The sequence below is a fragment of the Lolium perenne genome, chromosome 4 (genome assembly GCF_019359855.2).
Source record: "Lolium perenne isolate Kyuss_39 chromosome 4, Kyuss_2.0, whole genome shotgun sequence".
In the NCBI taxonomy this organism is placed as follows: domain Eukaryota; kingdom Viridiplantae; phylum Streptophyta; class Magnoliopsida; order Poales; family Poaceae; genus Lolium; species Lolium perenne.
The window spans coordinates 375,085,975-375,102,790 of record NC_067247.2 but is presented as its reverse complement, the minus strand read 5'-3'; the positions used below and the strand labels follow the sequence as shown (position 1 = coordinate 375,102,790).

At 45.9% G+C, this 16,816-nt stretch overlaps 2 protein-coding genes across 2 annotated transcripts; one reads left to right on the top strand and one right to left on the bottom strand.

The window, feature by feature from the left end:
* Positions 1 to 8,514: 8,514 nt before the first annotated feature.
* LOC127325712 (probable protein phosphatase 2C 28) lies at positions 8,515 to 11,242 on the top strand. Its single transcript, XM_051352524.2, is given in 5 exon segments — positions 8,515 to 8,532; positions 8,534 to 8,861; positions 9,121 to 9,488; positions 10,134 to 10,370; positions 10,652 to 11,242. Coding segments are annotated over 5 exon segments (1,209 nt in total). The 5' UTR covers positions 8,515 to 8,529; the 3' UTR covers positions 10,925 to 11,242.
* A 639-nt stretch (positions 11,243 to 11,881) lies between these two features.
* On the bottom strand, positions 11,882 to 15,634 carry LOC127325713 (protein CHAPERONE-LIKE PROTEIN OF POR1, chloroplastic). The gene is made up of 3 exons (XM_051352525.2): positions 15,256 to 15,634; positions 13,939 to 14,293; positions 11,882 to 12,249 (listed from the first exon to the last, which is right to left on the bottom strand). Exons 1-3 carry the CDS (start codon positions 15,556 to 15,558, stop codon positions 12,074 to 12,076), a joined length of 834 nt encoding a protein of 277 aa, XP_051208485.1. The 5' UTR covers positions 15,559 to 15,634; the 3' UTR covers positions 11,882 to 12,073.
* Between the last annotated feature and the right edge of the window lie 1,182 nt (positions 15,635 to 16,816).

Below are 16,816 nucleotides of genomic sequence, written 5' to 3'. Positions count from 1 at the left end.
CTGAACGAGGGACCTGGGCGGCAACCCTCGAGTAGGTGACTTCCACCATGTTAACGGCGGGGAAGGGTTGGGTGTCGACCTTCATGGCGTCTTGGTTGAAAATTAGGCGCCCCTTCTCTATCGCCGCTTGGATGTGCCGACGCCACACCTGCGGTCGTTGGTGGCATGGGAGAGCGAGTTGTGGAATTTGCAGTATGGCTTTCCGTTCAGATCTTGCGCCGTGGGGAACTTGAGACCTTCAGGAATCGTCAACTGTTTCTCCTTGAGCAGGAGGTCGAAGATTTGTTCAGTCTTGGTCACGTCAAAATCAAATCCCCTCGGCGGCCCGGTGGCTTTACCCATTTGCGGGATACGGGGTTCCTCCCGAGTCCACTCAGCCATCGCTACTTCTTGGTCTCCCACAGAACTTCGTCTTCCTCTCGCATCGACCAGACTACTGCACGCTTGAACTTGTCTTGGTACAGGTCCGGGTGGCGCTGTTCATATGCTGATATTTTACGAACCATGTGCGCCCGACGAGGATAATCTGCTTGGGAGGCCATGTCCTTGAGCTGTGTTGCAAGGCCAGCTACGCCAACTCGGCGCTTCCTTTTCGGTTATACGAACCGAATAACATCGGTTCCTAAGATTCTGAAGCGCTGGATGTACTCTATCACCGTTTCTCCGCGCTTCGACGTAGTTGTGCTAGATCGGCAATGCTAGACTCGGAAGCTTCGAATGGTATTGCATATGGAACTGTTCTTCCAATTGCTTCCAAGACCGGATGGAGTTTGTCGGCAAAGAGGTGTACCATCCAAAAGCCGATCCCGTGAGGGACTGTGAAAAGAACCTCACGCATAGCTGATCCGACATCAAGCCGGTCCTAGTTGCGCCAAATATCGGCCGACGTGCTCGATGGAGCTGGAGCCATCGATCCACCGAATTTGGAGAAGTCGGGGAGCCGATATTTAGGTGGCAGCGGGATCATCTCGTACTCGTCGGGGTACGGCCTGGAATAGCCGATTGCCCTTCTCTTCGGCACCATGCCGAATCGGTCTCTCGATGGTATCGATCTGATCCATTGTCTTTGTTGCGGGAGTTGCACTCGAAGATTCGCCGGGGTGGCGTACTTAGCCAGCCATGTTTGCTTTTCCAGCTCTGAGCCAACCGCAGGAGCTGGGCTCGGGAGTTTCGTCGGGGTGGCGTATTTAGTTAGCCACGTCGCTTCTCAAGCTCGTTGCCGACGTTCCTCCCGTTTGCGCCGGAGTCCCCGACGTTGTGGCCTGGTTTGAGAGTGGCCGATTGCCACAATCGGCACATACGTACACGCGTATCCTTGAGGGATCTCCTTAGGCGCATCGGCCAAGAACTGGTAGTCACTAGGGTCACCACCGATCTTGTAGACGACGAATGCCGGTGTAGCCGGCACTTCACCGGTGCTGCCAACGCATATGGCAGCGGTGGACGGGCTGAGTGGCAACTCTCCCCGATGCGTCCCGAGAGCTGGTCCCGACGGCGAGTACCGGTGGCTCATGATCTCCTGGATCACGCGCAGAGTGAGACGCTCCAACACGTTGACCAAGTTTTCGTAGTGGCGGTGTAGCGAGTGAGCCACCAAGTAGTTGATCTCCCGCCGCAGGGGCCACAGTGCGTTCCTCCGATGGGGCAGAGATCTATCCCATCGAGTGCACCTTGCGGTGAGAATCCCTTCCATCCGATGCCATGGGAACGGGTTCTACGAAAGAGCCGATGAGGTCGGCTTCGAGGGTGACCTTGATCTCGTCATATCTCTTCTTGAGCTCGTCGAGCAGCTCCTCGTAGGTGATCGGCGTGCCGTCCGCCATCTCGGATGTAGATGGCGATGTGGTTGATGTAGATGATGGTCCCACCGGGCGTGCGAGAATGTGTTGACGCCAAAACCCACCGGCGGGCAGCGGCTTGTCAACACCGTAGAGCCGGAAGAGCCTAGAGCTGCGGCTGGCCGAGACCCCTCCGAGCGACGGCCCGCAATGCTCTTACGGTCACATGCGGCGATGCGAAGTGCAAGGGCGTGCCACCTGACCTATACCTGGTCGGGAAGGTGATGGGGATGCCTCGCTTAGTTTCTGCATGGCATACACGTAAACATTAAATACGAGCCTCGATCGGCTCTCGGGTTATCCTGTGAATCGGCTCAAAGAGCCGATCCACCCATGATTAAATGCAGGGTGCACGAATATATGGTGATCCTGCTTGATCAAGATAAAGCTAATGAGATCTCTGACGATTTAGGGTTTTCACCGCATAATCGGATCATCCTACTCCAGGTTGGGCCTCGCGGCCACGCACGGTGATCGTAAGCCGATCCTAAACAAGGCCTAAAAACCAACATGAAGTTGATCCTCGGAACATCCTGTTTAGGACTTGCAAACGCCACCCTACGTGCCGCTGGATCCTCCCCCCCTTTGTAAGGCCTAACTATTGCAGATATTAAACTAATCCTTGCAGAACAAGGAGCAATCGTAACGGATCAGATCTACTAAATAATGATCAAGCGGGGTGCCGCCCCCACACCTGAGACAGATGTGAGGGCGGCTAGATATGCAAGGGTTGCACTACGTAAACATGTTATACGAAGAGCTATGCTAACCCTAACACATCTATGATAACTACGTTGCTCGCCATCAAAGACGCTTCAGTACGAGCAACGTATGAACAACGTGGAGCTTGTGCTGCCTAGATCGCAAGATGCGATCTAGGCAGCATGTCGCTTACCTGGTAGAAACCCTCGAGACGAAGGAGTTGGCGATGCGCCGAGATTGGTTTGTTTTGGGTTGAACGTGAGTTGTTGTTTATTCCAGAAACCCTAGATACATATTTATAGTCCAGGGGACTTTCTAACGTGGGAATATCCCCACCGTGTACGAGACAAACTCTAACTTTCAATCTACGATACAATCTACTATAATTAAAGATACACGGGCAAACTAGCCCAAATTCTCCGTGCAAGGCCGCTTCAGAGATCTTCCACGTGTAATCTTCCAAGCCCATCTCTCTAACGGCCCACCTTCGGATTTGACCAAAATCTGGTGATAACAGTCACGCCTCCTACGTTGAACCTAGGCTTCAAATCTAGTGATCAAATGGACCTAGCGCCACCACATGGAGCCGCCTCCTACGTTGAACCTAGGCTTCAAATCTAGTGATCGAATGGCCCTAGCGCCACCACATGGAGCCGCCTCCTACGTTGAACCCGAGCTTGGAATCTTGTGATCCACCGCCCCTAGTGCCACCACATGGAGCCACCTCCTGGCCAAACATCCCCGGTTGACGAGATGTTGCCACTGCTGAGACCGGAGTCACTGCTCTGAGGTCCATGTGACGCAAATCAGTCTGCGCCCATTGACCATTATTGAGACAACTGTCCCCTACAAAGCCACCGTAGCGACGGCATGCCGCCGAGACAAGCATCGACATGAGACATGATGAGGTCGTGCCACCAATCCAATCCACTGCCAAGCGCAGCCCCTCCGAGCCGCGCCCCTTGACTGGCGATGCATGCGGTGTACCCCTGTGGCCGTCTCTCAGTGAGGGGAGAGGGGAGAGAGGAGCGGGTGATGGCTGTCAGGGCTAGGGTTTCTCCCCGAGTTGCCCTAGGAGAAGACAACACGAGGTGTGGATATGGTATTGCTCTAATTTGCCCATATCCTACCCATTATCATCCCTTGTTGGCGTATTGTATCATAGTAGACAAAGCATAGAAAAAAAAAACAAAGTGAAAGAAAGTCAACTGAGCCGCATGACACTGTTCGCGTACGCAAAAGTGAACTCTAGCTTTGGTTGATTCTTCCACATAATCAACCCAATAGGGTGACTATGACCTCAAGAGGAAAAAAAAAAAACTGTACAGTGACTAGGGAAGACCAACTGCTGAGAGTGACCAAGAGACAAAAACCCCTCGCGATACAGGCACCATGCAAATTGCAAAGCACTCAATAAACAGGTCAAGGAAAAGAAGGGTCGATCGAGCGGCACAAATCGGCTTGTCACATCAAGCCCATATCCGCTCGAATCTATCGATCTTGAACACGGCAACGGAGTAGCTAGTTACGTTACGATCGACTTAACTACTGTACTTGTTACCATGCACTTTACTTACGGCGATTAACTTACTTGATGCCTACGTGCGCGCAGAGCGTACGACGGCAACCGCACGCAGCATGCGCGGCGCTTTTTCAAGGGCACACGAGGGAAATTGAAATCACCAATATCGATCCGGATTGAATCGGAGATCGACGACGACGGTTGACAGACGACAGGGATGTGTCGCTCACTCGCTAGGTACTAGTAGTACAGTAGTTGCTATAGTTAACTAAACCTGTCCAACATGGCTAGTTTATAACTCGGTCTAGTGGCAACTTGAAGGTGAATAATTATCGTCACATCATGCTTACATGGGACCAAATTTTGAAGGTCTTCTCAAGAAAAATTCGAAGGCGAAAACACATCATAAGTTGAATTCATTTTTTTATGAGTTAAGATATTTGGATTTTGAATTTGCGAAGAACCTCGATGATGTTTGTTGGGGGGGGGGGGGGGGGGTATGGGAAATAGGTATACCCGCAATGGTCTTTAATACCTGCAAGTTCGGGTGGCCCATAATTGGTGGTGAGGCATATGGCCAAACCAGGCTGTCTAGTTGATAATAGACTTGAATAGAGGTCCGGCCCAAACGAAGCAAGGCATGACTCTCTTGTAACGCTAGGTCTCTGTCTCCCGTTCGTCTTGGACTCTCTTGTAATGCTAGGCCTGAGGGCCTTTATAATCCGGCCTAGGGAATCCCTGAGGAGACAACACGATATCATTGTAACCGCACACTTGTTGCCCATATAGTGATTTATAGCAGGAGCGGGATCTCGCCGCCTTTGTGAGATCTGAACCTCGGTAACTTGCATTACCCTATCATGGAAGCTCCACACCTTACGCCTCTCTCTCTCCCTGTCCTAAGGTACTTCTCATGGCGTACTCGTCGACAATACCCAACGAAAATCTCATTGTTTTTGTTTTTGTTGTCTTTGTGCATGCATGCACCTAAATCATCAATCCCTAGCTAGCAATAAATCCCGTCCTTCAGCCATTATGGTTGTCCCAAATTTATACTACTCTAACACCCCTAAAAATGATAAAGAGGACTTCTATTCCACAAAGTTTCTCGATAGGTTACGGGAAATCTAGCACTTATGCTATGGAAGCATTTAATGTCGTACAACTTTCCATGAAAACCGCATTTCTTTTTGTCCCACTAGATTGATTCATGATCATGAGAGTTTTTGCCGGTTTTCATTGGTCCATTTATACATTTTTTGAATACCCTTTAGTCTATTTAACATGTAGCAACAATTTTTATAATGATATTTTTTTCATCTCAACTATGGCATGATGGGGATACAAGGAAAATAATTTATATCCGGCATCTGTATTATAAATTTGAGGTCCTAACGAATACTGCTAAGCTTAAAGGAGAAAATGCCTAAGGTCCATGAGGGCTAATCAACAAACTACACCACCTTTTGTGTTGATTAAAAAACTACATGTCGTCATGTGATGAACATAGTACTCGTACAGTACTCTCTCCTTGCCACTATATAGTGCACATTGGTTTAAAGTTAAATTGCACTAACTCTGACCTAATTTATTGAGAAAATTATGTATATCTACAATACATAATCTATACCATACTAAAATATAATTCATGATAAAGCCAGTGGTATTGACTTGATGTTCTCGATGTTGATAATTTTTTGTATAAATTTGGTCAAAATTTACTTTGTTTGACTTTGAAAAAACTTAATACCCACTATATTTCGGTATAGAGAGAGTATTTAGTTTGCTCCCTTGTTAGTAACACTAAACAAATCCACACGTGGCTTCTGATTTGATGTAAAAACTAGCTCGATCTGGATGAAACACACGAGTGCAACAGCACTACTAGCACTCACACAGTCACACTACACAAAATTGGTAAAACTGCCAAGATGGCCAGTGAATCGCTAGCTGCTGCTACCATATCAGTCTGCACTTTTGAGTAAGCCACAGCTTTCAGGGCCTAAAACGTCATGACGCGGCCTGGCGGGCACGTTGATTGCTGCCCGGCCCATGCGATGAGCTTGTTGTTTTCGGAGATGACAACTCCCTCGCCCGACTTCTAGAATCCTCCGATGGAACACCATCATTTCCCATCTTAAAAACGACATGTAGGCGCCAGTTGGAAACAGATTAACGGGAACCAGGTCGCACATCACATTTCAGATCTCACCGGCCCGTCGGCAGGAATGCCACTCATCGGTGCTGCTACAATTTTGATGCTCCTTGTCACACATTTCTGATCAAGCCATAAACCAATCGTACATACTACATCAGTCACTTTCTTTGAGGGTCCTGAATTGCTCCTCTATTTAAGGGTTAAATTCATAATATATGTCCAATGACATTATTCCTGATTTGCTGCTCAAGATGTTTCTCCCCTACGGCACCCAAAGTCCCAAACGCACTCTTCATTTATGAGTGAAACTATTCTGATTCCAAATTGCAGAGAATTACAACCTCGCCTCGTAAAATTCTTTAAATTTGCCACCGATTCACCGTCTGGACTACCACGGTGAGCACAAACCAGAGTTTAAGAAACCAAATACCTGTTTTCCAAAGTTCGATAGTACTAAAGTGAGAGCATGGATCGGTCAAGTTTCAAGACTATGGGTGTACTATTTCACCCAAAAATCGCATCATGCTACAATATTATCTACTTCCTAAAGAACATAGTGTGCCACAAGACAAGATGTCCAATTATCTTGATGGCGGTGGTAACCGGCCGTTTTTCGGTGGTCGAATGAAAACTGGTCAAGAAGTCCGTGACGGTATCTCGAATTTCAATGAATCGAGGTTGACGTGACCCTATAGTGCTGCGGAAATTTTGGGCTGCTTATACATAATAATAAATCTGCAAATGGATTTGTACTTGTTTCATGTAATCTTTTTCTATATATAACCAGAATACCTATGGCCCCCCAAAAAAAAGTGCAAGATGAGGCAGGGACCGCACAACCTGGTGCGGGGCGAGCCATCCCCAGCACATTCTGGCTCAGACCCCATGGCCAATGATGAATGCCCTCCGTAAATTTCAACTCTGATAAAATTCTGGGGTGTCACTGTTAACCATGACTCGGCCTTAATCTTAATTCTCCATCAGTTGGTTCATTCAACCGTGACAATAGTTTCAGACTAGACCAAAACTTGTATGAATGAATAAAATAATAATAAGAAGGAAAAAAAAAAAGCTCCTTTGACCTTTTTAGTGGAAGCATGTGAGGGGGGCTTTTTCCAGGCTAGATTTGATGAGTTAGCACATTTGCACTGCTTTGACCTTCTCACCATGGAAACATGCTTCACCTTTTAAAACCAATTTGAAAGATTCTCTCTCGTATCAGGAAAAATGGGCCTGAAAAATGTGACGATTGGGGTAACCTCAGGCTGATCAATTCAACAAAGACTAACTACTTACTAACAAACATCAATAAAAATTGGCACTTCTAAACAGTGTTGCTATTTCAGTGCAAACCGATAAACGTATAAAGATTATCATCCTATTCTGCCGACTAATTATTATAAAAATTGTTTGGCTTTTTTTTAATGTTTCTTGCAAGGTGAGTGAAGAAGGGAAGCTGACTCCAAGGGAACATACATATGGCCCTGCAGTCTACGCCACAGATACTGTACACACACAACAATCAGGATTGGTAGAGCCCATCTCTGACCCCTGCCTTGCTGGCCCTGGCCTCTCTTGTTGCTTCTTTTAATGGGTTTTTTGTCTCCTTGGTTTTGTGCTTGTGCTACTCACCTGGAGTTCTCTGCGTGAGAGAGAGAGAGAGCCAGAGAGGAGAGAGGCCTCTGAGTCTGAGCTGTTCCTTCAAGTAGCCGTTCCAAGATTGGGCACGGCGAAGAGCCACTGACCACCGAGAGAGAGAGAGAGAGTAGAGGAGACCTACCTACAGTGAGAGGAGGAGGATTTTTCTTTCTGTCAAGCTGCTCGCTTGCTTGATTCTCTTTTGATTCCGGAGAGCAGCCACCAGTCCAACTAATCCGTGCTGTTCGTGCGCGTGGGAGTTCGTAGATAGCTATCTGTCCAGATCTGACTCACTTGCCCGGTAGATTCCAAGAATCCGAGCACGAACTCGGCGGGGAGTTCTTGGAGACACAGAAAAAGGTGAGAGCTTTCTTCTCTCGTCTCCTTCCTCAGTCCCCATTTCAGTAAACGCGAGTGCTTCTTCTTGGCCTTGGTCCGATCAATCGGTAGCTTCGGTTGTTCTTGATCTGATTCCGTACTCTGCGCCGGCTGGATGGTTCCTGATGCGTATGAGATAATGGCCCTGATCCTTACCTGCGATCCAGGAAGAAAATCGATTTAAACTCGTATTGATTCTGTTTTGTTTCAATCGCAGGCAGGACGAATAGGACGGTGGGGATACAGAGACCCCGGGTGATGCCGCCGAGGAGCTGCGCGGAGGTGATGGTGAGATGAGGGAGGATGGCGGCGGCGATGGACTACTTCAGGTCTTGCTGGGGCGCGCGGTCTCGGGCCGGACGGCGGGGCAAGAAGGGATCGGATTCCGCCGGCCGGCAGGACGGGCTGCTGTGGTACAAGGACGCCGGCCAGGTGGCCACCGGGGAGTTCTCCATGGCGGTGGTGCAGGCCAATAACCTGCTGGAGGACCAGAGCCAGGTGGAGTCCGGCTCGCTCTCCATGGCCGACCCCGGACCGCAGGGCACCTTCGTCGGCGTCTATGATGGCCATGGCGGCCCGGAGACGTCCCGGTTCATCAACGACAACATGTTCCATCATCTCAAGAGTAAGGCCTATGTGAAAGCTATTGCTGATTATTTCCTTTTTTTAAGTCTATAGGAGGCGCTGATGATGATGCAATTATCAAGTGTCAACTTTGGGTATTGTGCTCACTTCTGCAAATAATAAAAGAAGAAATTGTTAGTTCAGTACAGATATCATGAGTTCTAAACTTCTATCAGAAAAAAAAGTTTTTTTCTTTGTTCTGACATTGTTGTGTTTCTTACTTATCTGTCTCAGTGTCTGATAAGCTATCTTCTTTCCAGGATTTGCAACTGAACACAAGTGCATGTCAGCAGACGTGATCCGGAAAGCTTTCCAAGCAACTGAGGATGGCTTCCTTTCTGTAGTCACCAAGGAATGGGCTAGGAAGCCTCAGATTGCAGCAGTAGGCTCCTGCTGCCTAGTCGGCGTAATTTGCTCCGGGAATCTCTACATCGCGAATGCCGGCGACTCGCGCGCGGTCCTCGGAAGGATCGTCAAGACAACTGGTGAGGTCGTGGCCATGCAATTGTCGGCTGAGCATAATGCGTGCTACGAGGAAGTTAGGCGGGAGCTGCAGTCATCACATCCTGATGATCCACAAATCGTGGTTCTCAAACACAACGTTTGGCGTGTGAAGGGTCTCATCCAGGTACCCAAACTTCTCTACTGTTAGAAGCACAAGATTAAGTAACTAGCCTGTCACTGGAGATTTAGACTTGTCATAACTAATTTGTTATTAGAAGTCATCACGCATGTGACATCATTTGTCGATCTCATTACAGCTCCACTTTTCCCATTGTGGAGCGTGGATAACTGCTATTGCATCTGTGTTACTTTTTAAAGTTAGGTATTGGGTAAGTCCTTGTTTTCAGAGCTAAAGTTACCTGCACTTATTATAGTTGCATCACCATGATGTAACTTTACCTATATTTAAGAAGTAAATGTGTGGTAAGATTTGGTCATATATCTTGTCCTCCAATATGACTGGGTTAGCTTAGAGTTGATGCTTTCTGTGAAAAGCAACCATACCAACAATTTACATGAGAAATTTATGAATTCTACAGCCACACGTTACTTCATTGACTTCTGTTTTTATGCCTAACTGATAAACACCATCATTTAGTGCAAAGTTTTTTTCATGCCATATTACTTCGCATGCATAATATGGTTTATGATGTTCTTGTAAATATTATCCTCTTTTGGAGTATTATATTGGTATAAATATGCAGTAGGTTACTCCTTTGCTTTTTCTTTAGAAAAATTGTACCTTATGAGTTAAGCTCTTATTCTGCAGATCTCGAGATCTATAGGAGATGTATATCTGAAAAAACCAGAGTTTAACAGAACACCTCTTCATAGCAAGTTTCGGCTCCGGGAAACATTCAAGAAGCCAATTCTTAGTTCTGAACCTGCAATTACTGTACACCAAATACAACCGAATGATCAGTTTGTTATATTTGCTTCTGACGGGCTATGGGAGCACCTCAGTAATCAGGAAGCAGTTGAGCTTGTCCAAAGTAATCCTCGTAATGTATGTTTTCTTCTCCTACACTCCAGTTCGCATCTATTGAAATTTCTTTCAAGGCTGAGTACCCTTTCATTTCGTTAGATTTATGGTCGACGTGTAGGAAATACGGAGTATATGCATATCGTTTCACGTAAGAGCATGCATGGAATATTAACTTTCATCGCATTTGAAACTATCATTACTAAGGAAAAAAACTTAAGCTGTATATATCATCCCTAGGGCTTCTGGTATGAGATGATTTACATCCATTCTTGAAAATAAAACTGCAATTCTTTTTTCTCCAGGGGATCGCTCGGAAACTGGTTAAAGCCGCGATGCAAGAAGCAGCCAAGAAGAGGGAGATGAGATACTCGGACCTCAAGAAAATCGAGCGTGGGGTGCGGCGCCATTTCCACGACGACATAACCGTTGTCGTAGTTTTCCTCGACGCGAACGCCATCAGCAGACCAGGGTGGAGCAAGAGCCCGTCGGTCTCAGTCCGTGGTGGCGGTGTGAGCGTCCCCTCGAACTCCCTCGCGCCGTTCTCGGCACCCACCATGCTAAGCAGCACCTACTGAAGAAGCAGAAGCCGTTCCGAAAAGAAAAGAAAAATGGGCATCTCCAGAGTGTGCAATGCAGATGTGGAGATGAGAACAGTTGCTAGGAGGATCTAGCCTGTTGCTCCTGTAAGACTGCTTATTAGGCTGCTCCACCCGGTAATTAGTGTACTGATAGGCAAGGTATAAGATTAGATTATTCCTTAGCAATGCAATCCTCTCTTTTTTATTCTTAACCCTTTTTCTCTTCCACCCATAAGAGAACAGGTGGCTGTAAATTTGTCCAGAACATCTTTTCGCAATAGTCCATCACATCTCTTTTCCTTTTCTTATCTGAAATGGAAGCATCATAATAACTTGCAGACCAAAACGTTGGGTGCATGAATTGACCTTGTTAGGTTGAGAACTGCTCCCAATAATTCGCAGGCATAAAGACCTGGGGGCCATGAAACAAACTCGGCCTCTCGATGATGCTGATGAGGTTCATGGTGTTTATGATAGAGATACAGTGACCAAGGTCATGGAACCGACACGATCACATGACCCGGACATCACGCGGATTCTGACCCTGGAGCTGGAGGGGAGGTTGGCACAGCGGGGCAGCACGTCTGCACGTGCAGAGCTGTGAACTTGACCTGGAATTTGCCCAGCTGGGACAGTGATCCAACAGGATTAGCTTAGCTCAGACCACACACAGGTCCCAGCACAAGGACACGGCATTCAGCTTATCACTATCATACAGATAATCATCCTACCCGCAAAAAAATACAGATAATCATGCACCTTCAGACGAATTATGAACATTTCTACGACATTTTATATCCTCATTAAGTAAATTTTACTGATTCGAAGAACTTCGGCTGCATACGAGGTTCAGTGTAGGGTATCGGTAGGAAGACATATTTTTCACCCAGGAATAATGATATGTACTTTGTCAGCGAGTGCACCTCGCTATCCTCACTCCCAGATCGAAACAAGTGCAACAGAAACCGAAAAATGAAATTAAGATGGGACTAGATACAGGTGATCATTGCAGTATGAGGGACAGGGATGTCGCTGTACCGTTCGCTATACACAGCTGCTTCGCATCTTCCGTGCAAAAGATGCCCATTCCATCCGTTTCAGTTAATTACAGGGCCAACTGACAGCTTGTTTTCTTCAAGAATTTTCCTATCTAACGAACAGCGATACAAGCAACTGCGAGAAGAGGATGAACTCAGTGACGACGACGGAGGGGGAGTGGATGCCTAGGAAGGGCACGATGTCGACCTGCAGCCAGTTCTCCACGCCCGATCCCACCGTCGCGCCCACCGCGAGACCCCCGGCGGTGATCAATGCGGCCTTGCCTGCATCAAGGAGGACCACAGAGGCATTCATGTCATTCTAAATCGAAGCAGGAAGGTTGGCACAACACAAGAGCTGCAGTAATCGAGGTGCTGGACAAGGTTTCGTCCCGCACGTAGGCAGTGTTATGACAAGCACAAAAGCAGGTTGGAGGTTTGTGGAGTTATGTCAGTCAGATCCATAGATGTTTACTCGCTAGCAACTTTTCGACAGGATATCCGGCACCGAAAGTAGTAAAGAGATGCAAGTCAACTATATACACAACTTAAGGATGGTGGATATCTAAGCAGGCTCATCTAGTGATCACATGAAAGATCTTAACCCTAAAATCGTTTTCTGATCTTCAGATCTACTCTGAAGAAACAAATCACTATCTTGTCATGTTATGTCTTCACTCGATAAGTGTTTACAGAACACAGTTCGTTTGTTGCTACAATATCTGTCAAACTAAATTTGCTTGACAGGGCATCTCTGAAGTTCACAAAAACTTTCAGCATGGTATTTATCTTTCTCGAATAACACTTATTTTCACCTTAAATACTGTAAAATAGTTCATATGCAATACAATCCAAAAGCACGCACACTACAGGACAACAATGCAATCTTGGGAAACTGCTGACCTAACCTAAAAAGTTGATGTTGCATGAGAGCACAGGTGTCTAACTATGATAACAATACCAACCACCTTTCTAGCCAGCATGACCTAGTGATATTAATTTCTCAATCATCATTACAGCCAAAATGGATTATAAGTGGCACTGGTTCAAGGGCCTTTCTTAGCATATACTCCGTAAGTAACTATTATTTGCATTACCCTATTCTTAAAAAAGAACCTTTTAATTAAATGTTTCATCCCATGCTTCTTATGTTGTTTTTACTGAAAGCAATTAAGCAAATATATAAGACAGGAACTTAGTTATTCAGAAATCTACCATGACAATACTGCTTCTACCCCCGCAAAAAAAAAGACAATACTGCTTCTAAAAGCCAGAACAAAGGCTGCAGATATAACAACACTAGAAAGACCGGAACTTTATGCACCCAGGTGAGCAGAGCTAGCTTTACTAATAAGATTAATAATGTAACTGGTAAATACTACTGGTGATATATGAATGTCCAAAACTAGCAGGAGTATGTACAGTGTTTCTATGTTTACCATGACAATACTACTCCTATAAGCCAGAGAACAACAAATGCTACAGATATAACAACACTAAAAACTTTATGCTGAATAACCTACGCACCCAGGTGAGCAGAGCTAGCTTTACTAATAAGATAAATAATGTAACTGGAAAATACTACCGGTGATATATGAATGTCCAAAACTAGCAGGAGTTTGTACAGTGTTTCTATGTTTACCATGACAACACTACTTCTATAAGCCAGAGAACAGAAAATGGTACAGATGTGACAACTCTAGATGATTTATGCTGATGTGAATAACTAATGCACCCAGGTTATCGGAACTAGATTTTCTAATAATATTAATATAACTGATAATACAACTGATGATATAGGAAGTAGTAATACTGCAAGTCCAAAACTAGTAGGAATATCTACAGTATTTCTTTGTTTTTATTCAGAAGATTTAAGTCAGTACTCTACAGAAACTAAGAGCATTTCGAACTGCGTGAAACGTAAAGCATCTGACATTATAGAACTGGCGAATATCAAAGTAGTTGACACTTTACCTAAGTTCATATTTTTCTTCGTCAGAAAGTACAATGAAGCGCCGAATCCTGTTGCTAGGATAAATCCAGGCACATCAGGGCCAGTGTACGCTGACGGTAAAGATGTAGAGGTTCCACTAGCATATGTTAAAACCGCCAATGCACCGTAAATGGACGATTGGATGCCCAGGTTGCTCGAAGATGGAGGCTCAATTGTCACAGGCACATTCTTCAACGTTGACTGCATCCATTGCGGGGCTGATCCTGCAGTTTTGATAGGTTTCACATCAGCGTAACGGATGCTGTTATCAACAACCTTGCCAGCCCTCCTCCGTGATAAGCTCTGCATTAGCAGCATGTCATAGGCAGCCTCAACCTGAAACGAAACAGGAAACAGAGTCAAACATGGCAGAAAATGTGTTAGAAGATGTAAAGACAGATGCTGCCAACAAATTAGTGTCCTCTGTTTCTCTTAGGAGTCCCACTTCTGTCTATGAAACCGTCTTGAAATGGACAGTTGAAAAGTTGGGCATGGACATGAGTAAGAGCCGCAAGCAAGAGCACTTATCAAGAGGACAACTTGCACAAGCAGACAAGAAGGATCAGAACTAGTTTACTGGGACAAGAAAGGTTACAAAGGTCCAAAATTCAGAACGAGGTTGCGTACAAAATTTGAGCAGGGGGTAGCTTGTAGAAATGAAGATGCAGAAATTTAAACTTCTTCCTTCCGTATGAACCAAGTCAGTAGTCCACAAGTTGACAGTACAAGCTATGCTATGATCGCCTCCCCCCATGGTCCATGGATATACAAAATAGTGTTACCTCTATAAGCTAACGCACTGCGCACCAAAACTAGATTGTCTTAACAGCCTTTATTCATCAAATCATCGCAGGGGAGCAATGATCCAGTATACATCCCAAATTTCCTAAATTAATGATATAACTAAGATCTTCTCTATTAAGGGAAGTACTACCTCTGTCCGGATTTAATTGACTTCTATCAATACGTTATTTGTTCATTAACCTTCTCTCCCCCGTGTCAATTAAATAGGAACGGAGGGAGTAGATTTTAACCAGATTTTGCTTCTGGGCATGAAAAGTAGTAAGATGCATCACCATTCTTGCATTACCAAATGATGATCAAGGCGGCTACCCGTCCTAAATTAGCTACCCGCCGGAACAATCAAAGCGTCCTTTAAGGATCGTCCAGAATTAGCAGTTCATTGCAATTATCAAACCACCCTTTATACTATATAAATCGCCCTCACTTGAAGAAGAAGAAAGAGCAAACGCGAAAAGGGAACAAAATGGAGTGGACGAGAAGTTTCGGGAAGGGACCTGGGCGACGGCGTCCTGGTCGCCCTTGCAGGAGGCGGCGACGGCGTTCTTGGCGCGCAGGATTTCGTCGAAGGACGCGCCCTCCGCGACCCCGAGCAGCTTCAGCGCGCCCTCCAGCGTCATCTCGAACGGCGCCGGCTGCGAGTCGTCCGCGCGCGACGCCGCCAGGCGCCGCGTCGGGGCCCTGCGGCGCGAGGAGCGGGGCACGACGCGGCAGCGCGCCAAGGAGGCGGCGGAGGCGGGGGAGCGGCGGAGGAGGGACCCGCCGCCGCTGCCGCCGCTCAGGGAGAGGGCCGTGGCCATTTTTCTTTGGCTGCCGCTGGCTTGGAGCCTGTGTGTTGCTCTGCGCGTCGGCTTCTGGTGTTTGCGGATGCCAGCGTTAAGATTTTTTTTATCTCTCGGACACGAATTTGGGCTTCATTTTATAGGATGGCGCCATTTGCTACTGGATAAGATTCTATAAACAGTTTTATTTTGATTAGAACAAATATCCGTGTGTTGCAGCGGGATAAAATCAACACCGCAAAGGTGCGCTTGGCGTCTTTAAGGTGTTTTTCTCTTGCGGCAGCCGCCGCCGATCCATCTCGACCATCTCGAACGGTGCCAAGCAGCGACACCACCGGGACGGACCATGAGGGAAAATTATTCCATTGATGAACATGTGGAGAATTTCTTAAAATCACCATGCTGCCCCTTTCTCTCAATAACCAAAGATTAACCTGTTCATAATATGGATTTATTTTTCAGGTCAAGTTCCCCACTATTTCAGCTTAGAACATGTGCTAATGCAACATCAAAAGAGAGAGCCTGAAACTGCTCAATTATTGTATGCAATTTGAGAAAACTCTCACATCCTACAGTAAATGGGAGCACAATCATTCATATGGATGTGATGCTGCTTATGTTCCAAATCATAAATATAAATGTGCTGAAAGTACTCCCTCTGATCGATATTAGTTATCACTAATATAAATGTATGAAAATTAATTAAAATAATATAGATGTATCTAGATATATTTTAGTTCTAAATACATCTATACTAGTGTAAGTAATATGAACCGGAGCAGGAAGTATTATGAACTGGAGAGAGTAGTATTTTCTTGATAAAGGGGTACCCTAGTATTTATTGTCGGTGCCTCAATGCTCAGCATGCTTGCATAGGTACAAGTGCCAGCAGGAGAGCTATGTGTTGCACTGATCTCCCATTTTCATGCCACCTTTCTAAACAAGGCAAAATAAAATGGAAACCAAATAACGATGTTGTCTCTTTCTAAAATGTAATGTACTACCCTTTTGAGCAACTTGCTCCTGTACCTCCCCAAGGCAGAATCCACATGGCTATCTTTTTTTGGTGAAGGTGCATCATAACTTTTTTTCTAAAGGATTGGATGTTTTAAATGGGATATAGGTTTGTTGATGAATTACTCAACCAAGTAGGGCGACTACCTGTAGTCACAAACTAATAACGACAAAAGGTTGTATTCATTTCTCAAGTTGTTCACACTATTCGCTTGGAAAGTGAGCTAGGGTATATACCTTAAGTGCACAACACTTGGATAGA